At 41.9% G+C, this 26,439-nt stretch overlaps 1 protein-coding gene across 4 annotated transcripts in view; it reads right to left on the bottom strand.

Annotated features, from left to right (window-relative positions):
- washc5 (WASH complex subunit 5) overlaps positions 1-26,439 on the bottom strand; it is an 88,986-nt gene that overhangs the window by 58,130 nt on the left and 4,417 nt on the right. For all 4 annotated transcript variants that reach the window (XM_062464694.1, XM_062464693.1, XM_062464695.1 and 1 more), the window contains 3 exons: positions 26,210-26,362; positions 9,608-9,721; positions 6,982-7,153 (listed from right to left, as the gene is read on the bottom strand). In XM_062464694.1, coding sequence (XP_062320678.1) covers positions 6,982-7,153; positions 9,608-9,721; positions 26,210-26,362 — 439 coding nt within the window. The remainder of the gene's footprint in view (positions 1-6,981; positions 7,154-9,607; positions 9,722-26,209; positions 26,363-26,439) is intronic.

Raw genomic sequence — 26,439 nt, 5'->3', positions numbered from 1 at the left:
AGAATTCATCCTACTGCTTTTGTCAGCAGTCACATCATCGATAAATACAAGGGAACCAGTTCCATTGGCAGCCATACATGCCCACGCCATAACACTACCTCCACCATGCTTCACTGATGAGGTGGTATGCTTTGGATCATGAGCAGTTCCATCACTTCTCCATACTCTTGGTCTCATCTGTCCATAGGATGTTGTTCCAGAACTGTACAGGCTCTTTTAGATGTTTTTTGGCAAACTCTAATCTGGTCTTCCTGTTTTTGAGACTCACCAATGGTTTACATCTTGTGGTGAACCCTCTGTATTTACTCTGGTGAAGTCTTCTCTTAATTGTTGACTTTGACACAGATACGCCTACCTCCTGGAGAGTGTTCTTGATCTGGCCAACTGTTGTGAAGGGGTTTTTCTTCACCAGGGAAAGAATTCTTCTGTCATCCACCACAGTTGTTTTCCGTGGTCTTCCGGGTCTTTTGGTGTTGCTGAGCTCACCAGTGCGTTCTTTCTTTTTAAGAATGTACCAAACAGTTGATTTGGCCACACCTAATGTTTTTGCTATCTCTCTGATAGGTTTGTTTTGATTTTTCAGCCTAACGATGGCTTGCTTCACTGATGGTGACAGCTCTTTGGACTTCATATTGAGAGTTGACAGCAACAGATTTCAAACACAAATACCATACTTGAAATGAACTCTAGACCTTTTATCTGCTCCTTGTCAATGAAATAACGAACTCCCTTTATGAGGGAATAACATACACCTGGCCATGGAACAGCTGAGCAGCCAATTGTCCAATTACTTTTGGTCCCTTAAAAAGGGGGGGGCCACATATCAAATGTGTTGTAATTCCTACACCGTTCACCTGATTTGGATGTAAATACCCTGAAGTTAAAGCTGAAAGTCTGCACTTAAAGCACATCTTGATTGTTTAATTTCAAATCCATTGTGGTGGTATACAGAGCCAAAATGATGAAAATTGTGTCAATGTCCAAATATTTATGGACCTGACTGTAGTTACCGCTTAATGAAGCCCACAAACTTGCAAAAAAAAAAAAAAGTTAACTAACAACTTTGCAGAGCTTTTTTGCTCAGGGGAAAAGTCCCGTGGAGAAGGAAATAATCCAGTCATTTTTCAAAATAAAACCTCTTTCAGACTCTGATAATCAATTAAACGGAAATAATGTTTGTTAGTTTTTTCTGTGCGGCCCGGTACCAAATGACCCACGGACCGGTACCGGTAAGGGGCCTGGTGGTTGGGGAACGCTGCTACAGAGGATAGAGACCTGTGTTAGTCAGAGCATGTTTGAACGGAGTTGTAAATTAGTGGAGCAAGGAACAGAGTGTCATGTCCCCGGCCTAGGCCAGGCCGGGTTCTAGTCAGTTCCGTCTGTTTATTCAAGGTCCAGTCATCCATTCCGTTTCTTCACTCCTTCTCTCATCAACACCACAGCTCTTAAACCCCGGATTGTCATCCACTACTCGCCAGTTTGTTGAATCATCGACCTCACGTCTGTATTCCTGGCTTTCCGTGTTTGACTCGTCTACGCCTGTTTTTGTGCTAACTCTTGTTCCTATCTACCACCAGGGAGTCAGGTGGCTGAGCGGTGAGGGAATCGGGCTAGTAATCAGAAGGTCACTGGTTCGTGCCAAATGACGTTGTGTCCTTGGGCAAGGCACTTCACCCTACTTGCCTCGGGGGAATGTCCCTGTACTTACTGTAAGTCGCTCTGGATAAGAGCGTCTGCTAAATGACTAAATGTAAATGTAATGTAAATGTACCACCAGATCACCGCTTCCAATCCTCCATTCCTTCTACCGGTACCCTGCTCCACCATCCACCAGCTACCCTCAACCGTCCTCCCCGTCTCTCAAATAAAGTTCAGCGCACATCCAGACCAACGTGTGTATGTCGTGCGTTTGGGTCCTCAGTACAGCCGTGTCAGTACAAACTGGCCACCATGGATCCAGCCGACGCCGAGGCCATCCGTTGAGCTTTTGGACACCAGGGTGCAGCCCTTGCCCGCCATGAGGAAGCCCTCTCGGAGATCTTAGCTGCTCTGGGGAACATACAGGCTCGGATTGCTAACCGGTGACCCGGTAACTTCAGCGTTTTCTCGGATTCGCCAACTTTTAAAGGAGGTTCATCCGGAACTACAGCCGAGTAGCTGCACCACTCACTTCCCTCACCTTCACGGCCGCTCCGTTCACCTGGACCCCGGAGGCAGAGGCCGCCTTTCAGGAGCTGAAGTCCAGGTTCATCTCCGCTCCTATTCTAACCCAACCGGACCCCGCTCTCCAATTCATCGTGGAGGTGGACGCCTCTGACACGGGAATGGGAGCGGTGCTCTTCCAGCGTTTACAGACTGACCAGAAGGTACATCCTTGTGAATTTTTCCTATGAAGGCTGACACCTCCCGAGAGGAACTATGATGTGGGCAACAAGGAACTGCTTGCCGTGAAGTTGGCGTTAGAGGAGGGGCGCCACTGGCTGGAGAGGGCTGACCCGCAATTCATCGTCTGGACCGATCACAAGAACCTTGCCTCCCTCCAGACGGCCAAGCGCCTAAACTCCCGTCAGGCCCAGTGGGCCTTGTTCTTTGGAAGGTTCCACTTCCACCTAACCTACCGTTCCGGTTCCCGGAATACCAAGCCAGATGCCTTATCTCGCCTACGTGGCCCCCATGAAGAAGAGGCTACTACAGAACCTATTCTGCCTCCATCCTGTCTCGTAGCGGGGGTTACGTGGGAGATCGAGCCAGCAGTCACTCAAGCTCAAGTGCATCAACCCGACCCAGGCACCGGTCCACCCAACCGCCTTTTTGTTCCCGATGCAGTCCGGACCCCGGTCCTTCAATGGGCGCACTCTACTCACCTTACCTGCTACCCAGGCATGTCCCGTACCTTGGCCTTCGCACGTCAATTCTGGTGGCCCACCATGACGGCGGACACACGCTCCTTTGAGTCAGCCTGCGCCACCTGCGCACGGAGAAAGACATCTACCCATCCTCCAGCGGGTCTCCTATGCCCTCTACCAGTTCCCGGCCGACCCTAGTCCCACATCGTCTTGGACTTCGTCACCGGCCTTCCACCCTCTGATGGAAGAACCACCATCCTCACGGCAGTAGACCGCTTCTCCAAGGCAGTTCACCTGGTTCCCCTACCCAAGCTTCCGTCATCCAAGGAGACCACCGACCTTCTGGTTACCCACGTGTTCCGCCTCCATGAAACGTTAAATTTGGGGTTTTGGCACAAATGGCCTTCCATATCTGGTTGTTGTTAAGGCCAGTGTGGCATGTTGATGACGTTGTGATAGAGCGACCATCGGGGGCAGAAATGAGTTGGTGGCGATTGTAAATAAACGGAGGCTATAGTTTTAGCTCCAAGAGTTACCAGTTCTATTAGTTTTTGTCCAATACAACGAGTATATTCAGCCCTTACACCTCGGATGCTACAATAGCGGTAATGTTTCGGATGTAGGCTTGGTTTGTCTGTACAAAGTGCAATATCCCATCCCCCCCTTCGAATCACCAAATAGTGAATCGGCAGAGTTGGACACGAGTCAAGTACCCTTAAAGATGATGTTTCACAAGTAGTTTTGTCAACTTTAAAGCATTCCTTCTGCATGTTCGGCCACATATGTCATAGGCCATAAATTCGTTTTAGCCTACATCCACAGACTGAATACAATGAATAGGCTAATCTTGGGCATTGCATTGTGCACAGGATTAATTTCTCTTTGTTTGACCTAGTAAATCGTGAATACATCTGTCAGGCTGTTTGGAAGGTGCATATCCCATCCCCCTTTTAACCCTTTCCAGCCGGACCATTCAAATATGGGTCTAAAAAGACCCATAAGACCCGCCTTAATATCTTTGCCGTCCAATCACCGATTTTATTTCTGAAAACTGCCAGATACTCATGACAATTTAAGCTCAAAGCACATATCATTGGTTAAGGGGTTACTGCCAGTCAAAAATAAATGTATCGTCAGCAACGGCAGCCATTGTTTTCCAAAGCGGAGCCAGAGCGGATACCATGGGAGATTGCCTACAGTGTTAGATTTACAGCTTCGAATTGAAATCGGAGACGATATTATGAGTAAAGACAAGTTTCTTAATGTGTTGTCAATATTGTCAATTAAAAGTCTAAACTTTTTACTTACGAAGAATTTGTTTGTGGGAGTGACGCGAGTCCTCCCACAAGTCCTCCCGGACACTGCCTGTCCAGTTATGACGGTAGTAGCACTGTTTAGCCTCGATTTGAGCAGATTTCTAAAAAACTTAGAAAAACAACATTAACTAGCTAGATTATATACACTGTAAGCTAAATGTACATGCCTTGTTTGGCCAATTCGGTCGATTGTGGAAGAAACTCCAAAGTTTTTTAGTTATCGAGAGGAGTATCCAGCCATAGCGCTAGCTACTTTTGGAGCAGAGAAATTTCGGTTTCCCCCATGTTTCCACTAGTCACTAGAATGGTCATAACTTTTAATCAAAATATGATATTTCTAATCTGTCTTCTGTTCTACATTGCTCACAGATTTGTGGATTTGTGGATATTCCACCTGCTCAAAGTTTTCCTCCATCTTGTAATTAAAGTGGTTAAAAATGAAGTTGTCTGATGAGGTATGGTGGATGGAGAAGTTTTTGTAAAAAATGGCTGCCTGAAATCACCTTGATAAAATATGATTTGCCTTAAGTAATCATATATTTATTCACATCATAAAAATCCCCTAGTTCTCTTCTTCAATATGGTATCAACAGTTAAGGTGTATGATTTAATAAGAAAATTCATAACATTTTAATATTAATATGAATATCATATTTCAACAGCATATGGAATTTTTGGAACGTTGGCTTAGGCAGGATAGGGTGACCGATCACTTCAACGCAGACCCCCACCCCTTGCCCCTCTGCTTGGGCAAAGGTCTTGGTGGATGTAGGTGGTATTGCATTTCCGATTTGCTACCCGACTTGTCCGGTCGTTTTCATTCTATTAATTCCAGTCAACATATCCAAAACTATATTCACCAATATGTTTTGTTCCATTCTCGAACCTGGCTCATACTACAAACTTTTTTTTCCAGAAAGTTTCCTGGAAATGTGCTCGCTACGAACAGGGCACTGACACCGATACGAACAAGGCATTAACAATATCAGTAAGCTAGCAATAGTAAAGCAACACTCATCATTATCATAATAATATGCCTATTTAACTTAGCTTTCTTTGCCGAGCTAGAACAACGAAGGAGCCAGATATTCAAGTTTACAGTTTCTTTAATCCAACACAATACTTAAGCAGTCATACTAAAAACATGAAGCAAAAAGAACAGCGTAGCCTATATGTGGTGAGTCTGATGTTCCACCTAGAATAGAATTATATTACTAAAAACCAAGTGAACGGAATACTATAGTCTACAGTGATAGCATTGATTTTGATTGAGTTTGCATCATGTATCTGATTCTTAATCGGACTTTTACCCTATTCTACGTTTTCTGACTACTGCAATGCCTTAGCTCAAACGCTCGCGACCAGATGTTGCAAAGTATGACGTATACAGCTAGTTGCAAGCGTGCACGAGTTTCGGAGCTAGGAACAAGTCCAGCCACTGTTCTGCGCAAGACCGGACGAGTCGGTCTGGAAAGATGGCGCGGTCCGTTTCGTGCTTTCGCTTGCCTCACTGCGCCACTGAGCACTTTTCATAGAAATGAATGGGGACGCCATCTTGAAACAGCAGGCTTGCTGTGTCTACTGTATATAAGTCTATGAGTGTCACAGTGAGGGGAAAGGGATGACCCAGAGGACCAATCAGAGTGAAGGGGCTGGGATGAGTTCCCATGATGCCCATGGACGCACACGAGAAAGATGGGAATTCAACATAAAAAAAAAAGAAAAACTCTGATCCGAACAACGTCAATCTGCACTCCGTTGGTTTATATAAAGGACACCTGTGACATTTCGAACTTTGCAGTGCCCGGTTCTCCAGATAATCGTTGGAAACTATACACACACAGAGATGTGTTTTATCACCCATCCCTGAATCTTTTAGGTAAAAACAAATTGTTTTAATTTTCAGTCCAACATAATGTTTATACTACTTAAACCTCCAAAATATATTTTGCGCTCAAATTAATGCTAAGAAATTTCGCTTGTGCGATATGCGTGCACGCATTATCTGTGGAAGTTCATATCGAAGATCACATCAAAGCTTGACTAAGTCCTAGGTTGGGGCTAAGCCCCAAATCTTTACTACATCTGTCTCAGCCCCTGTGGCCATAGTGCTGACTGCTGGCGTAACATTGAATCGAATGCTTTCAAAGAATGACAATATAAAGTGGTTATACTTTCAGTATAGATCAGTGAATTTGTGTTTACTGATGTCAATACTGCAAAACAAGTCATTCAGAGATGACAGATAATTTCAAGTGTGATCTGAGAAATCATCACCAGCTGCATCACAGGCACTGCACTATCTATCCATTTCTTTATAATTCCAGAAATCTGTGTGTGTCACCGACATCATCGCGGGCACTCTGCCCTATCTATAGTTCAAGTAACCCTGTCTGAAGGCCTGAAAAGGTCTAGAATATTTCAAGGGGGATTTTTCAGCAAGAGCATTCCAGGTTTACCAACATTAAGATACGTGTATCTTCAACTTTTTTACAGATTTCAATGTATGACACATCATTTGAAAGCTTTCAATCTGCACTTTCACAATCTGTAAAAAACTGAGAAATGACCTTGGCTGAAAACAGCCCCTTTTCACCAGAGCATGTCACCTATTGCTTCAGCACTAGCACCCTCTTGTAGTAGAAGTAACCCCTATATTTTCATTCCGGTCGGGATCTCACTATATTATTCACACTTATTCTACCACTATACAGATCTTACCATTTAATTAAGTGACGGTCCTAATGTGCTTATGTAAGAATCAGGGACACATTCTTAGTGGGTAAGGAGAAGGGAGATCTTTCTGTTGGAAACCTCACCAGACTCTGCAGTGTGGAGCATGAGCCAGCGGATGGCGACATTGCAGTCCCTCAGGCAGTTGAGGAGTTTGGGGATGTTGTCCAGGACGAACTCCTCCCTCAGGAATCCCTCCTTCAGCAGCTGCTGCATCTGGAGCTTCAGACCTTCCAGGCTGGCTGCATAGCGACATGCCTGTCCAGTTGAGAGTTCAGTTCAGTTCGTTTTTATACATTTCCCGAGGGAATTTGGTTGCAGCATACAAGCATATAACATAAAACAATCAATCCCATAAAAACAAACATATACAACATATTTAAAATTAGAGAGGGTACAATTTCTGGGGACATTTTTTGTGTAAAATCTTTACAGCTGAGAGGATAAATGAATATCAAAAGAGTTACTTTATACCCAATTGGAATGAGAAAACTCAGAAGAGCTAACCCTCTGGTTAACTTTTCCCCCCCACACTTTCCACATAAACTCCCATAGACTGCAAACTGAGACATCTCAGTTCACATATACAGTTAGGTCCATAAATATTTGGACATTGACACAATTTTCATCATTTTGGCTCTGTATACCGCCACAATGGATTTGAAATGAAACAATCAAGATGTGCTTTAAGTGCAGACTTTCAGCTTTAATTTCAGGGTATTTACATCCAAATCAGGTGAACGGTGTAGGAATTACAACACATTTTATATGTGGCCCCCCCCTTTTTAAGGGACCAAAAATAATTGGACAAACTAACATAATCATAAATCTAATTGTCACTTTTAATACTTGGTTGCAAATCCTTTGCAGTCAATGACAGCCTGAAGTCTGGAACCCATAGACATCACCTGACACTGGGTTTCGTCCCTGGTGATGCTCTGCCAGGCCTCTACTGCAACGGTCTTCAGTTCCTGCTTGTTCTTGGGGCATTTTCCCTTCAGTTTTGTCTTTAGCAAGTGAAATGCATGCTCAATTGGATTTAGGTCAGGTGATTGACTTGGCCATTGCAGAACATTCCACTTCTTTGCCTTAAAAAACTCTTTGGTTGCTTTCGCAGTATGCTTCGGGTCATTGTCCATCTGCACTGTGAAGCGCCGTCCTATGAGTTCTGAAGCATTTGGCTGAATCTGAGCAGATAATATTGCCAGAAACACTTCAGAATTCATCCCACTGCTTTTGTCAGCAGTCACATCATCAATAAATACAAGGGAACCAGTTCCATTGGCAGCCATACATGCCCACACCATAACACTACCTCCACCATGCTTCACTGATGAGGTGGTATGCTTTGGATCATGAGCAGTTCCTTCCATTTTCCATACTCTTCTCTTCCCATCATTCTGGTACAAGTTGATCTTGGTCTCATCTGTCCATAGGATGTTGTTCCAGAACTGTACAGGGTCTTTTAGATGTTTTTTGGCAAACTCTAATATGGTCTTCCTGTTTTTGAGACTCACCAATGGTTTACATCTTGTGGTGAACCCTCTGTATTTACTCTGGTGAAGTTTTCTCTTAATTTTTTACTTTGACACAGATACGCCTACCTCCTGGAGAGTGTTCTTGATCTGGCCAACTGTTGTGAAGGGGTTTTTCTTCACCAGGGAAAGAATTCTTCTGTCATCCACCACAGTTGTTTTCCGTGGTCTTCCGGTGTTGCTGAGCTCACCAGTGCGTTCTTTCTTTTTAAGAATGTACCAAACAGTTGATTGAGCCACACCTAATGTTTTTGCTATCTCTCTGATAGGTTTGTTTTGATTTTTCAGCCTAACAATGGCTTGCTTCACTGATGGTGACAGCTCTTTGGACTTCATATTGAGAGTTGACAGCAACAGATTCCAAACACAAATACCATACTTGAAATGAACTCTAGACCTTTTATCTGCTCCTTGTCAATGAAATAACGAACTCCCATGAGGGAATAACATACACCTGGCCATGGAACAGCTGAGCAGCCAATTGTCCAATTACTTTTGGTCCCTTAAAAAGGGGGGGGCCACATATAAAATGTATTGTAATTCCTACACCGTTCACCTGATTTGGATGTAAATACCCTGAAATTAAAGCTGAAAGTCTGCACTTAAAGCACATCTTGATTGTTTAATTTCAAATCCATTGTGGTGGTATACAGAGCCAAAATGATGAAAATTGTGTCAATGTCCAAATATTTATGGACCTAACTGTATTAGATTCATTACAGCTTTGTACTTGTGTACCAGTGGAGGCTCATCAGGGGATGAAGAGGAGGATCATCCTCCTCAGTGACATTTAATTTAAAAAAAGCTTTTAAAAAGTTAAAAACTGAGATAAAAATACTAAATATATAAATATTTAACCGGACATTTTATTAAAATACATAATATTGAACTGAAGGTTTTCAGCAGCGTTTCTTAACAGGGGCGGAACCGCCCACAAGGGGGAGTTCAGTGTACATCAGGGGGCGTGGAAGCAAACCTTTTCAAAAAGAGGGGCGTTGAGGTGTTTTGGGGGGGGTTTGTGTGTGTTTTTTGGTCACAAGCCGCCACTGTTGTGTACCTTGTGCACTAAAGATGTCTTCCAATTGTTCAATACTGGAAGCCTGGACAAATGCATTTATAGCCCATAGATGTCAAATATGGCTAGTACTACATCTGTACTTGATAACTGTCATTATACCTGCTCTCTAATGTTGGCTGAGTCCAGGGTGTAGTTGAGGGCAGTCTTGGCAGCTTTATAAGGTTCCCATGCTTCTACCAAATTCACTGTGATTCCCATGTAGATGCTAATGACCTGGAGAAAAATCATGTCAACAAACGGAGCAAAGGTTGACACACACAAAATGAATACAAACATACAGTGATCCCCTGCTGACTTTGTACATTTGCTAACTGACAAATACATGATCTGTCTATCATTTTAATGGTAGGTTTATTTGAACAGTGAGAGACAGAATAACAACAACAAAATATAGCTGCAAGCAGCAATGGAGGGGCCAAGCAGTCCAGAGCAGAACATGGCCTCCATAGCACTTGTGTAACAATTAAGTCACAACAACCTGTTGCACTCATGGAACACACCAAGTTACCAACATACCAGTGATTTTTCTGGTATAATACCCCAGCCCTCTGCTTTTCATGGGAACGATGGAACACAAGTTTGGTGACAATCGGACAAATGGTTGCTGAGATATGCTCTCAGGTCTTGTTTGGCGGCTTGGCCGCCGCCTTTGATCGACTCTACCAAACAAACGGTTTTAAAAATGGAAATCCATCTGATACCTTTTGTGAAGCTGTGTCTGAAGATCATCTATGGCAAATTTGGTAAATATTGGACAAAATATTTTTTTTCTGGTATAACACTGCAGGCCTCCTCTGCTCCTCGTGGGAACAATGGAACCCAAGTTTGGTGACAATCGCACAAATGGTTGCTGAGATACGCTCTTGCGTCTTATTTTGCGGCTTCGCCGCCGCCTTTGATTGGCTCTACCGAACAAACAGGTTTGAAAATGGAAAATCCATCTGTTACCATTTGTGAAGCTGGGTCTGAAGATCATCTGTGCCAAATTTAGTAAACATTGGATACGATTTGTGGCATGCAAAAGGTTTTTTACACTTTTCGATGAAATCCAAAATGGCGGCCGCGTCAATTCGGTTGAAATATTATCGAGGTCAGGCTTGGAATCTCACAAGACAATAGACAAAGAAATTACTTTATTCAGGTAAACACTTGAACAGTTATTAGCCAAAACACTTGTATGCTTCCTGCCACGCCCCCTTTTAGTCACGACACAATTTTTGGAGGACATCCTCAGAATAAGGTTCTGAGTCGGCGTACCAAATTTGGTGTCACTGCCTCAAAGACCTCCTAAGATATGACTTCACTTCCTGTTTGGCAGCTTTTCTGCTGAATTTGATTGGCTGTCACGGACAAACGGTTATGATGATCACAATTATTTTCAATAACTTTTGTGAAGCTTGGTCTGAAGATCATGTGGGCAAAATCTGGGGATGATTGAACACAATTTGTGATCTGTGAAAAATTTCGAAGATTTTTGATAAAACCGGAAATGGCGGAAAATGTATATAACCGAAAATTGACGCCATGGTGTGCGTTGAACTCGGCTTGATCCAAGGAATCCAGCGGTATCTCATTTTTGACAATCAGACATGTGCTTCGAAAGTTACTTGTGTGAACGCAACTCCAACTTTGACCCAGTGGCGCTAGAGTCCCCAAGTATGACACATGAAACTTGGTGAATTGGACCAGGGGACTGTCCCCAATGAGTGTGCCAAATTTCACAACTTTCGACTAAGCACTTCTGGGGGCTGGCATTGACACCCAGTCCTAAGAATAATAATAATAATAAATATAGCTGCAAGCAGCAATGGGGTGGCCAAGCAGGTCAGATGACCCAGAAGAATCTTTCGACATCCTCAGAAGAGTGTTCCGAGTACACGCAGCAAGTTTGGCGTGAATCCATCAAAGATTTGCTGAGATACGACACAACTTTCTGTTTGGCGGCTCTGCTGCCGATTTCGATTGGCTGTACCGGACAAACGGTTTCGAAAATCTAAAATCATTTTGATAGTTTGTGTGAGGATTGCATTGACTATAGCTTGTAGCTTGACTACAGGTAACTAGCGACTGCAGTGTACCTGGCTTCCTTTGCAGTGGCTTACAGTCTCGCTAAACAGAGAATCAGAGACATGACAAGCTCGTTGGCTTTGGCTGGATTCAAACCTCTGACGTTGCCGTTGCCAGGACACCAACTTATCCTAGTGAGCGATTCTCAGTGCTGCAAATCACAGTTCAGTTACTGGGTAAAAATATAAGCAGTTTTTCCTGTGGCAAGCGGTTGTCCGATTTGGCCCAAGTTTAAACAGCTGTAATTCAGTCCTATTTTGACATGTCAAGGTGATTGTGGTCTGAAGATAATCTGTCCCAAATTTGGTGATACATTTTGTAGGAGGAGTAGGACAAAAACGTTTTATTAATTCATAAAAAATGGCGGCATCAATTCGGCTGGTATCACAAGTTAACATGTGTCAGACACGGGATCGCCCCCCTAGAGGTTAGAGGACACATATCTACAAAGCACAATAAATCTGACTCTTCTTAAGTATAGATCCCCTGAGAATGAAACATTATCATTACCATTGTACTGTTAGACAGCTACTGTGGCATACCTGGCTTCACTAAACAGATAAACCAGTATCATGACATGCTTGATGACTGTGGCTGGGTTCGAACCTATGACCTTGCACTTGCACCTTCTCACTGCAGGGAAATGCTGTGTTCAGTTACTGTATAAAAGAAAGTAAGCAGTTTCTCTTGTGGGAAGCGTTGTCAGATTTGACCCAAGTATAAAAAGCTGTAATTCAGTCCTATTTTGACATGTCAAGGTGATTGTGGTCTGAAAATGATTTGATTACATGTCCATGAAAATAGGAGCAACGGCGAACGAGGAAATGAAAATTCCAAATGGCCGACGCCCAAAATGGCAGACACGGGACAGTGTGATATATTTCGACTTAGTATGCCACTTAGAATCAGAAGAGACCAATCTTGTGATTTATGACAAATCTGTTCAGAAGTTATGATGCAAGAAATCCGATGCACTGGCTAGATGTAGCATCACTATATCGACAAAGCACAATATATCTGACTCTGAGTATAAATCCCCTGAGAATGAAACATTATCGTGACCATTATGATTATACTGCTCGACAGCTACTGTCGCATACCTGGCATCACTAAACAGATAAACCAGTATCATGACATGCTTGAGACTTTGGCTGGATTCGAACCTACGACCTTGCACTTCAAAGGAGCCCGTCTTATCCCAGTGAGCCATTTTCAGCGCTGGGAATTGCTGTGTACAGTTACTGTATACAAAAAGTAAGCTGTTTCTCCTGTGGCACGCGTGGTCAGATTTGGCCCAAATTGTTGCCCCAACAGCTGTAATTCAGTCCTATTTTGACATGTCAAGGTGATTGTGGTCTGAAGATAATATGTGCCAAATCTGGTGAATATTGGATACATTGTGTAGGAGTAGGGAAAAAAGTTTTCATTCATTCAAAATGGCGGCCTCATCAATTGGTCTGGTATCATGCGTTAACATGCGTCAGACACGGGATCTCCTAAGTTATCACGAGACATAGGAATCACTTAAATACGACAAACAAATCAACAGTTATTGGTCAAAACACAGTTTTGCCTATTGTAGTGCCCCCTAGAGCTCAAATGACCCTACCTTTTTCGGACCTCTTAATAACAGGGTCATGAATCCATACACCAAGTTTGGAGTCAATGCATCAAAGATTCACTAAGATATGACCTCACTTCCCTTTTTCCGGATCAGTTGCTGAATTTGATTGGCTGTAACTAACAAACGGTTGCGAAAATCAAAGCTCCAGGGGATAACTTTTGTGAGGCTTGGTCTGAAGATCATCTGTGGCAATTTTGAAGAAGATTCGTCAAGAATTGTAGAAGCGAAAAAACGCTTTTCGTTAACATTCAAAATGGCGGAGAATCTATATGACTGGGTATGACGTCATAGAGTGCGTTGAACTTGTCTTGATCCAGGGAATCCGATGATACCTCATTTTGGAAAATGTGGCATATGGTTCAAAGGTAACGTGTGTAAACACACCTTCAACTTTGACCCATTGGTGGCGCTAGAGGGTTGAAATGGGAGACATGAAACTTGGTGAAAGTGATGAGGGGACAGGTCCCAAAGAGTGCCAAATTTCACAACTTCTGAGCATGTGGTTCTAGGGGCTGCCATAGACTCCCATGGCAGATGTATAATAATAATAAATATAGCTGCAAGCAGCAATGAGGTGGCCAAGCAGTCAAATGACCCATAAAACATTTTAGACATCCTCAGAAGAGGGTAACGAGTACACGCAGCAAGTTTGGTGAGAATCCATCAAAGATTTGCTGAGATACGACCCAACTTCCTGTTTGCTGGCTTAACGGCACATTTTGATTGGCCGTACCGGGCAAATGGTTTTGAAAATCCAAAAAACATATGATGGCTTTTGTGAGGCCTGGTCTGAAGATGATCTCTGCCAAATTTGGTGAAGATTGGAAAACATTTGTAGGAGAAGTACAGAAAAAACGTTTTTTCAGTAATTCAAAATGGCGGCCGCATCAATTCGGCTGTTATCACAAGTTATCATGTGTCACACACGGGATGTCCCAAGATATCATGAGACAAAGGAATCACTTAATAAAGGCAAACGAATCAACAGTTATTGGCCAAAACACATTTTTGCATCCTGCGGCCACGCCCAGTGATCACATGACACCAAATTGTTTGGACATCCTCAGATGAGGGTTCCGAGTCATCATACCAAGTTTGGTGTTGATTTCTCAAGGATTGGCTGAGATATGACCCAACTTCCTGTTTGGTGTCTTTGCTGCCGATTTTGATTGGCTGTACCGGACAAACGGTTTTGAAAATCAAAAATATTTGGATAACTTCTGTGAGGGTTGCTCTGACGATGATGTGTGCCAATTCTGGGGAAGATTAAAGAAGAATTGTAGGAGGAGTAGGCTTTCAAAGGTTTTCGATAAAACCGGAAATGGCGGAAAATCTATATAACCGGAAATTGACGCCATAGGGTGTGTTGAACTCGTCTTGACCCAGGGAATCCAATGGTACTTCATTTTTGAAAATCGGTCATACGGTTCAAAAGTTACGTGTGTAAACACAAGTCCAACTTTGACCCGTTGGTGGCGCTAGAGTGCTCCAATGGGAGACATGAAACTTTGTTAATATAAAGAGGGGACTGTGCTTAATGAGTGTGCCAAATTTCACAACTTTTTACCATACGGTTCTAGGGGCTGCCAGACTCCAATGGCAGAAGAAGTGTAATAATAACAAGAAAAGGTAGAAACACTTAAGTGGCTTCGCCGCTTCGCGGCTTGGCCACCAATAATAATAAATATAGCTGCAAGCAGCAATGGAGGGGCCAAGCAGTCCAGAGCAGGACATGGCTTCCATAGCACTTGTGCAACAATTAAGTCACAACAACCTGTTGCACTCATGCAACACACCAAGTTTGGTTGAAATATATGTTTGCGTTCAAGAGTACTGAGAGTTCAAAGTTATTTTTATGGTATAACACTGCAGGCCTCCTCTGCTCCTCATGTGAACGATGGAACCCAAGTTTGGTGACAATCGCGCAAATGGTTGCTGAGATATGCTCTTGCGCCTCGTTTGGCGGCTTCGCCACCGCTTTTGATCGTCTCTACCGAACAAACGTTTTTGAAAATTGAAAATTCATCTGATTGCTTTTGTGAAACTGGGTCTAAAGATCATCTTTGCCAAATTTGGTAAACATTGGACAAAAATTGGGGCGTGCAAAAGGTTTTTACACTTTTCCATGAAATCCAAAATGGCGGCCACGTCCAGTCGAATTTTATGAAAAGTTATTAATAGTCAGGCTTGATATCTCACAAGACATCAAGAGACAAAGAAATTACTTTATTAAGGTACACACTTCAACAGTTATTAGCCAAAACACGTTTATGCTTCCGGCCACGCCCCCTTTTAGTCACGACACAATCTTTGGAGGACATCTTCAGAATAAGGTTCCGAGGCGGCGTACCAAATTTAGTTTCACTGCCTCAAACAACTGCTGAGATATGACTTCACTTCCTGTTTGGTGGCTTTTCTGCTGATTTTGATTGGCTGTCACGGACAAACGGTTGTGGGGATCAAAATGCTCTACCATAACTTTTGTGCGGCTTGGTCTGAAGAGCATATCTGGTAATTTTGAAGAAGATTTGACAAATATTGTAGGAGGAGTAGGCTTTCAAAGGTTTTTGATAAAACCGGAAATAGCGGAAAATCTATATAACCGGAAATTGACCCCATAGGGTGCGTTGAACTCGTCTTCGTCCAGGGAATCCAATGGTACCTCATTTTTGAAATTGGGTCATACGGTTCAAAAGTTGCGTGTGTAAACACAAGTCCAACTTTGACCCATTGGTGGCGCTAGAGTGCCCGAGTATGGTACATGAAACTTTGTGAATTGGACCAGGGGACTGTCCCCAATGAGTGTGCCAAATTTCACAACTTTCGACCAAGCGCTTCTAGGGCATGCCATAGACACCCAGTCTTAAGAAGTATAATAATAAATATAGCTGCAAGCAGCAATGGAGGGGCCAAGCAGTCCAGAGCAGGACATGGCCTCCATAGCACTTGTGCAACAATTAAGTCACAACAACCTGTTGCACTCATGCAACACACCAAGTTTGGTTGAAATATATGTTTGCGTTCAAGAGTACTGAGAGTTCAAAGGTATTTTTCTGGTATAACACCGCAGGCCTCCTCTGCTCCTCATGGGAACGATGAAACCCAAGTTTGGTGACAATCGCGCAAATGGTTGCTGAGATATGCTCTTGCGCCTCGTTTGGCGGCTTCGCCACCGCTTTTGATCGTCTCTACCGAACAAACGTTTTTGAAAATTGAAAATTCATCTGATTGCTTTTGTGAAACTGGGTCTAAAGATCATCTTTGCCAAATTTGGTAAACATTGGACAAAAATTGTGGTGTGCAAAAGGTTTTTACACTTTTCCATGAAATCCAAAATGGCGGCCACGTCCGTTCGAATTTTATGAAAAGTTATTAATAGTCAGGCTTGATATCTCACAAGACATCAACAGACAAAGAAATTACTTTATTAAGGTAAACACTTCAACAGTTATTAGCGTAAACACGTTTATGCTTCCGGCCACGCCCCCTTTTAGTCACATGACACAATCTTTGGAGGACATCCTCAGAATAAGGTTCCGAGGCGGCGTACCAAATTTAGTTTCACTGCCTCAAACAACTGCTGAGATATGACTTCACTTCCTGTTTGGTGGCTTTTCTGCTGATTTTGATTGGCTGTCACGGACAAACGTTTGTGGGTATCAAAATGCTCTACCATAACTTTTGTGCGGCTTGGTCTGAAGAGCATATCTGGTAATTTTGAAGAAGATTTGACAAAGATTGTAGGAGGAGTAGGCTTTCAAAGGTTTTTGATAAAACCGGAAATGGCGGAAAATCTATATAACCGGAAATTGATGTCATTGGGTGTGTTGAACTCGTCTCAATCCAGGGAATCCAACGGTACCTCATTTTTGAAAATCGGTCATACGGTTCAAAAGTTACGTGTGTAAACACATGTCCAAATTTTACCAGTTGGTGGCGCTAGAGTGCTCCAATGGGAGACATGAAACTTGGTGAATATAAAGCCACCTGGAGTCAGGTGGCTGAGCGGTTAGGGAATCGGGCTAGTAATCAGAAGGTTGCTGGTTCGATTCCCCGGCCGTGCCAAATGATGGTGTGTCCTTAGGCAAGGCACTTCACCCTACTTGCCTCGGGGGAATGTCCCTGTACTTACTGTAAGTCGCTCTGGATAAGAGCGTCTGCTAAATGACTAAATGTAAATTCCCTGCAAAAGGGAATGGTGATCAGCAGCCTCATAGTTGAATCAAAACGAATACATTTGGCAGACCGGTGTAAAAATTGACCTAATCTCTATGACTTAAACGTCCTTTTAAGTTTTTCCCTTCTCGTGATATTTTCAGGCATTAAGCCTATTCATATTGCATTCATTCATTAATAAAAAAAAACCTTTGAAGATTATTCTAACAACGACGTAACACCGGCAGTAGCTATCTCAGATGGAATCTCGATTCAAACAGTACCATCTGAAAATATGCCCCCAAAAACGTAAATAAGCTTGACATTTATTTAGTGGAAAATCGCTCATTCATAAAAAGCTCACTGGTAGCGATCATTGTCAGTAACAACGCAAAATGTGATGTAGCCCTGTGTGGAGAAGCTGCCCCGGTAAATTGTACTGCTACAGTATACTAGACTACTGCTGTGTTCGTCTTGGTAGCGATTGCGTTGGTTGAATTCGATTTAACGTTCCGTTGTATGGTTTAGGCTGAAATTAATTATTTTCATGACAGATTGACAAAGTTTAGGCTGTGGCAATGAAGTGCAGGTTAGTAGTCAGATAGTTTCACCTATTGAAAGACTTTTGATTTAAGTAAGGGAGTGCCGAACATGTCCTGTCGCCGTTTGACTTCCTAAACAGCTGTGGAGATGTTTTTGTTAGCTAATACTGTGTCTCGCGTAGGCTACAGCGTTGCAGTGAGTGTGGTTTGAAACCACAGGTAATGATAATTTCACCAACAAATCGTTCACTTGTAATCTAATGTCATAATAAATCCTACAACGAAAATGTATTTGTGAGGAATGATTATTTTAACGATTGAAAACAGATGCATCATAGGCCACTGTAGTATGTGTTGCCCAGGCAACAGAGGCTAATCTCATGATGCTAATGCTTCAGTGAAATAGTAGACTACTGTTTCCGAAAGTAGATGTACTTCCTTATATCAGCTTATATTGTACATTACACTTCACAATTGTGTTTCATATCACAAAGTAAAATGAGTAAATAGTTATCACCCTGGCCTCTTTGCTTGTGGCGTTTCTGCAGCTGCCTTGCAGTAAAGCTATAGTTAGCTTAGCTATCTCCCAGAACTTAACTAGCTGCTAAACTAATGTTCTGCTAGAGGTAGTCACGCGTGTTTTCATGACATTAGTGACGTATAACGTCACGTCAGTGACTGTGGCTAGCCACCGTTAGCTTCACTTTTCGCCACAAAAACGTAACTTCAACTTAAACAATGCAACTGAACGTAAATAAAAATACAAGCAACTCAATCGCTACCAATATGAACCTTTTGACATCGACGTTGTCTATGTAGTCCAAATATTGAGGCATCCTTAGGGGTGGGAAAATAAACAATAATAAAAAATATACACTACCGTTCAAAAGTTTGGGGTCACTTAGAAATGACCTTATTTTTCAAAGAAAAGCACTTTTTTCAATGAAGATAACATTAAATTAATCAGAAAAACACTATACATTGTTAATGTGGTAAATGACTATTCTAGGTGGAAACGTAAATATCTACATAGGTGTATAGAGGCCCATTTCAAGCAACTCTCACTACAGTGTTCAAATGGTACATTGTGTTTGCTAATTACCTTAGAAGACTAATGGATGATTAGAAGAATTAGAATGCCAAAGGTCTCCAATGCTGTAATTGCTGCAAATGGAGCATTCTTTGACGAAAGCAAAGTTTGAAGAACAAAATTAATATTTCAAATAAAAATAATTATTTCTAACCTTGTAAATGTCTTGACTACATTTTCTATTCATTTTGCAACTTATTTGATAAATAAAAGTGTGAGTTTTCATGGAAAACTGTCTGAATTGTCTGGGTGACCCCAAACTTTTGAACGGTAGTGTATATGATAGAGAACAAAGGTTGTGCCCTTGCCGAAGGCAAAGCACACCCAATAACTAGAGAGGGTACCATTTCTGGGGAAATTGTAGGGTGTGCTTGCTTACTTCGGTGCCAGAGGGGTCCGTTTTTTAATGACATTTTTACAACTGATATTTCTGTATATTTTATATCGAAAATGCATAGCCTACTTATTATTTATAAAGATTACATAGATTTAAAAGCCTTTTTTTATGCTCATTTACAACTCAAAATACTAAGAGTGAAGAGTAGAATGAAATAGTTGTCTTCTCATTTCCCCTGCAAGAGGGAATGGTGATCAGCTGCCTCATAGTTGAATCAAAACAAATACATTTGGCAGCCCGGTGTAAAAATGGACCTAATCTCTATGACTTAAACGTCCTTTTAAGTTTTTCCCTTCTCGTCATATTTTCAGGCATTTAGCCTACTCATATTGCATTCATTCATTAATAAAGAACCCCCTTTGAAGCTTATTCTAACAACGACGTTACCCGGCAGTAGCTATCTCAGATGGAATCGCGATTCAAATAGTACCATCTGCTAACTGAAAATATGCCCCCAAAAACGTAAATAAGCTTGACATTTATTTAGGGGGAAATCCCTCATTCATAAAAATCTCAGTGGTAGCGATCATTGTCAGTAACAAGGCAAAATGCGATATAGCCCTGTGTGGAGAAGCTGCCCCGGTAAATTGTACTACTAGAGTACAGTACTAGACTGTGTTCGTCTTGGTAGCGATTGCGTTGGTTGAATTCGATGTAACGTTCCGTTGTACGGTTTAGGCTGAAATTAATTATTTTCATGAACAGATTGATTAAGTTTAGGCTGTGGCAATGGAGTTCAGGTTAGTAGTCACTAGTCAGATAGTTTCAACTATTGAAAGACTTTTGATGTAAGTAAGGGTAGTGCCGAACATGTGCCGCCATTTGACTTCCTACTGTAAACAGCTGTGGAGATGTTTTTGTTAGCTACTAGACTAGGCTACAGCGTTGCAGTGAGCTACACTGGTTTGACACCACAGGTAATGATAATTTCACCCACAAACGAAAATGTATTTGTGAGGATTGAAATGTTTATTTTAACGATTGAAAACAGATGCATCATAGACCCCTGAAGTATGTGTTGCCCGGGCAACAGAGGCTAATGTCATGATGCTAATATTTCAGTGAAATAGTAGACTACTGTTTCCGAAAGTAGATGTACTTCCTTAATAATATCAGCTTATATTGTACATTATACTTCCCAATTGTGTTTCATATCACAAAGTAAAATAAGTAAATACTAGTAGTTATCACCCTGGCCTCTTTGCTTGTGGCGTTTCTGCAGCTGCCTTGCAGTAAAGCAGTTAGCCTAGCTATCCCCCAAGTTAACAGATGCGAAACAAATGTTCTGCTACAGGTAGTCACGCGTGTTTTCATGACGTTAGTAATGTCAGTGACTGTGGCTAGCAAGTTAGCCAGCATTAGCTTCACTTTTCGCCACAAAAACGTAATTTGAACTTAAACCATCCAACGGAACATGAATGAAAATACAACCAACGCAATCGCTACCAATACGAAACTTTTGACACCTAGGTTGTCTATGTAGTCCAAATATTGACTGAGGCTTAGGGGGGCAAAAAGAAATAATAATAATAAATATGTGAGAGAACAAAGGTTGTGCCCTTGCCAAAGGCAAAGCACACCCAATAAAACTAACAATAACAATTAGGTGCCTCGCAGCTTCGCTGCTTGGCCCCTAAATATAGCTGCAGGCAGCAATGGTGGGTTCCTCCTCAACATTGCAAACCATTTCAAAATTGACTTGACACAGACATGTATTTCCATAGCTCTTGTGGTCCCAAACTAGCATAACTGCATATGTGGCCTACACATACATACCGAATTTTAAGTCAATTGGAGTAGGGCTGCAACAACGAATCGATTAAAATCGATTATTAAAAGCGTTGGCAACTAATTTCATTATCGATTCGTTGTGTCGCGCGATTATTACGCCACTCAATATGTCGCGGAGATGTTTGAGTATAATAAAAAAAAAGTTTAGTTGAGCACGAGGTGGAGGAAAGGCCATCGGAGAGACGTTGTTGAGTAACGTTGTTCTGAAACACATGGCGGAGGCAGAGAAATCAGTACGACCCAAGTCATCCAAGGTGTGGGAGCATTTCACACTAAATACATCGAAACAGTGTGTTAATTGACCGAGGTGAAGTTAGTTTCATGTTCGACATTCGTCTCACATTCGGAAGACGCTACTTTGCAGCATCGCGTTAGGGACTGGGTGAAAACAACCCATACCATTTTGAAAAATTTAGACTTTTATAATATTTTTAGGAATATAAAACCTCAAACAGACACCAGAGTATCTTAACAATGTCTGGTATACTTCCACAGCCTTTACTTTTTCAATGAAGTTTCAAATAAAATGATAGAAAATCACTAATCTTTGAAAATAGCTTAATCCTCGCAAATCTGAACTTTTTTCAAAATTGTGTCAAAAAATCTTAAATACAGATTATTCTAATAAAGTCTGGCCTACTTCCACAACCTTTCAATTTTCAATAAAGTTTTAAACAAAACTCAAATAAATTGCTCATCTTGGAAAATAGCATTAAATCCATGCTAATATTAATAACTTTTTCAAAATTGTGTGCCTGTTTGTGCACATTCTGAAGATTTTTTGCACTGTGAATTTGCACTGTCAGTTCTGTTTTTGAATAAAGGGTTGGAAATTAATGCTTGTTTTTTTATCCAATTCATCGATTAATCGAAAAAAGAATCGACAGATTCATTGATTATTAAAATAATCGTTAGTTGCAGCCCTAAATTGGAGTCATGGTTCATGAGAAGATATTGGTACGTTTTTCAAAACGTTCACCGTACATGCCGACTGTATGGGTCACCACTGTATGGTTTCCCATGATAAATAAGCATGTATAGCAAGTTTTAGACATTTTAGACTGATGGGGTGGAAATTCCATCACTTTGAAAATTGACAATTGGGGTGTGGCCTGTTGCACCACTTATGGGCAATGGTGGGCCATTTGTGTCATGGTAGTTACTCATGGCCTATACTATCAGTGTTTTAGGCTTTTTACCATTGCAATCAAAATCGGAAATGCAATTACTATGCTAGAAACCAAGGAGTCTGGGTGGGGGCATGGTCAGCCCACCCTTTTCAGAAAAGCTTGGGTGTGTGCGTCTTACCAAGCTTGCGCATGTCAAGGGGCTCTGGCCCCTTGTGTGTGTGTGAATGTGGAGCGCGCGCGGAGGAGCATCGGTCATATGGTTCAAAAGTTGCGTGTGTAAACACAAGTCCAATTTTGACCCGTTGGTGGCGCTAGAGTGGTCTAATGGGAGACATGAAACTTGGTGTGAATAAAGAAGGGACTGTCCTTAATGAGTGTGCCAAATTTCACAAAAAGTTACCATATGGTTCTTGGGGCTGCCATTAACTCTCATGGAACAAGAAAAAAGAAAACTAGAGGGTACAATTTCTGGAGAAATTGTAGGGTGTGTCGGTTGCAGGTGGGTCCGTCCCCTTAAAGGCCATATGGCAGGTTAAACACTACTGTTGATTAATGGGTACATGAAGCACTCAAGATATGTAAATAATTTAAAATATCTCCAAATGGTGTTAAAGACCAGTTTTTGTCGTTTTTGGTGTTAGCATTAGCATATTAGCGCGAATCGGCGATGACGTCACGTTGGGGAGTCGTGGAGGAGAGAAGCCTCAGCCTAGTACTAGAACTATGGCAACTGACTGGGATGAAGAAGAGGTGGCAAAACCCACTAATGTGTATGATGGCCCGCAGCCGTATAATTTCGAACCAAGTAGACATGAGGGCAAATGAGGAATTGCCGAGACTTGATGGCCGTCAAAGCCAATTAAATGGATGGTCCGAGGAGAATGAGTGGAGAGTTGGTGAAGTTTCCTGGTGAGTTGCTATCATTTAGCAACGCAGCAACGATCTCTGGAGCTAGTCCACGAACAGCAGTGCACATATAAATTTTTTTTTACTGTCAGTGAATAGCACCGAGTGAAAGTCAACGTTTTATTTATATCTAGTGACAGTGATCATTCAGGGCCTGACATTACATTTTTGAGGCACGTCCTTTGGACAAGTAGCCCTACATTTACGTTTCACTTTTCCATGCACAAAAGTCACGTCCGGGTAAAGATTGTGCCTTTGACCAACGAAGATGAGCTGTAATATTATACAAATGATAACAATTGAGGTATTTGTTACATTAAACATTTACACAATTTCTGCAGAATGAAACACTTTCTGTTATGTACTGTATTGCAGCTTCGTCCCAATATCTCTACAGACCGTGCAGCTAATTTAATGCTCAACACTTGAACGGGGGCTTATTATTTGAAAGAGGAATTACTGCGTCTTCTCAGTTACACTATCAGGGCTTGGAAATACTGTGACTTGCAAAAGTAGGCAAATGGCTAGTAGAACATGACATTTCATAATAATTTCTGTCAATCAAACAGCTGCAAGACCCAGTGAAATGTTATATACAGCTAGCAAACTAACGTTAGCTAGCATCGCTAACAACATTGGCTAACTCAACTTCGGTAGGCTATCCTCAGTATTTGCAAGCTGGCCAGTGCAAGTACAGTAACATGGCATTTTTCTTTGTTTGAGTTTAAACTTGTCCAGTGGGGCAGGTACATTTCTCTGCCCTACAAAAAAATCCACTTGTCCCGGACAATCATGTCGTTAGCTGTAGTTCAGATAAGTAGACTAGTACTACCGGTAAACTTATCTAGAAAGAAGACATCATGCTAGCTATGGGCTAGCTATGGGCTAACTTGCCAGTCCAACCTAGAAATCCCCCCCAAGATCATCCCTAATTAAATATTTTCCCAGACGTTGTAATTTCCAATTAGATGTCCCATGTTTTTATGGTACTAGCAGAGACCATATTAGACATTCTCTGGTACTAGCCTAGTGTTTATTTCTAATCGATTTCAATGGTCTCTAAGCGGGCTTTGGTCGGTCGTCTCCCCAACGTGACGTCATGCAATGCATTGTGGGGGAAAGAAGAATCATTGCAAAAAGTAGCTACTTTTTCGTATTATATTCTGTTTTGTGACACCCAACAACATCAAATACAATGGATAACAGTTTAAATGTTTATTACCAACAAGCAAATAGCGCAAATTCGTTGGAAAATAAACCTGCCATATGGTCTTTAAGTTTTTCTTTTCTAGTGACATTTTTCAAGCATTTAGCCTACTCATATAATTCATTGAGAACCCCCTTTGAAACAAGCTACTGTAACAACGTTGTCACCGGCAGTATTTCAGTTTGAATCGCGATTCAAACAGTACCATCTGCTAACTGAAAATATGCCCCCAAAAACATAAAAGCTTGGCATTTATTTAGGTGGAAATGGCTAATTCAAAAGAGGTTTGCTACGAGCAAGCTAGCTGCTGTTGCTAGCCAAACTTCACTGAGTGGATTGTTTGAATGCGCCGGAAATGAGAAACGTTTCTTTTGAAATAAAGTTTAGGCTGTGGCATTGAAGACAGCGACGCACCACACAAGCTTGAGTTTAAATACATTAATTAATGTGACATTACTTACTGGACATGCAAGTCTTGATTTGCTTAAATGTACATGTATGATGCTGCTAGTACACCACGGCACACTAGGATACTCTTGTGCAACAGCACATCTATGCACGTTGTATCCATGCGTCGTTGCTAACGTGTGCTGACGTTGTGACGTTGGCACCACTGAGTACCCTTTGTTGACACAAGGCACTTTTTGCCACAAAAACTTAAGTTCAGCCTAAACCGTGCAACGGAATGCAAATAAAAATACAAGCAACTCAATCGCTACCAAGACGAAACTTTTGACACCGACGTTGTCTATGTAATCCAAATATTGACAGATCCTTAGGTGTGGGAAAACAAACAAAAAATAAATATATATGTGAGAGAACAATGGTTATGCTCGCCGAAGGCGTGAGCACACCCAATAAAGCTAACAATAACAATAGGTTTCCTCCTCATGGAGGAATCCTAATAATAACAAATACAATTGTTGGAATACCCATGCACGACCCTTTTTCAATGCCCTGGCTGAGGGAAGGAGGTTCTCACCCAAGATTTGACGGTACATGGCCCCGTCTATCATCCCTTTGATGCAGTGAAGTTGTCCTGTGCCCAGAAAAACACCCCCAAAGCATAATGTTTCCATCTCCGTGTTTAACGGTGGGGATGGTGTTCTTGGGGTCATAGGCAGCATTCCTCCTCCTTCAAACACGGTGAGTTGAGTTGATGCCAAAGAGCTCGATTTTGGTCTCATCTGACCACAACACTTCACCCAGTTCTCCTCTGAATCATTCAGATGTTCAACTTCAGAGGGGCCTGTACATGTGCTTTCTTGAGCAGGGGGACCTTGCGGACGCTGCAGGATTTCAGTCTTTCACAGTTTGGAATCTGATTGATTGCTTCTGTGGACAGATGTCTTCTATACTGGTAACAAACTGAGATTAGGAGCACTCCCTTTAAGAGTGTGCTCCTAATCTCAGATCGTTACCTGTAAAAAGGCACCTGGGAGCCAGAACTCTTTCTGATTGAGAGGGGGTCAAATACTTATTTCACGCATTAAAATGCAAATCAATTTATAACAATTTTGACATGCGTTTTTCTGGATTTTTTTGTTGTTATTCTGTCTCTCACTGTCCAAATAAACCTACCATTAAAATTATAGACTGATCATTTCTTTGTCAGTGGGCAAACGTACAAAATCAGAGGATCAAATGTGTGTTTTTTTTACATAATATATATATACATATACACACACAGGTTCATTCAGAAATGTAGACTGAAACCAGTGTTCAAATTGCAAAGGTTAGGGTTATTATAATTTCCACAGATTTTCATCCAGTATAACAGATTGTCTCTCACCCAGTTATCAGGGAAGTACTTGTCCACTATCTCTCTCATCTTAGCCTGCTGAGTGTGTAGTATGGAGGGAGTGAAGTACAGGCAGACATACAGCATGGCTGCCTGGTTAGCCAGTGCTGTGCTACGGTGCTCAGGCAGCGGGTATGCAGAAACCTAATTGGATACAAAACATACAATGAGCACTGTAAATTCCCATGGAAAACATTTCATTAATCTCTACATAATCCTTA

Source organism: Osmerus eperlanus, chromosome 7 (assembly GCF_963692335.1).
Source record: "Osmerus eperlanus chromosome 7, fOsmEpe2.1, whole genome shotgun sequence".
Classification (NCBI taxonomy): Eukaryota; Metazoa; Chordata; class Actinopteri; order Osmeriformes; family Osmeridae; genus Osmerus; species Osmerus eperlanus.
The sequence above is the reverse complement of the archived record's forward strand: the minus strand, read 5'-3'. Positions and strand labels throughout refer to the sequence as shown.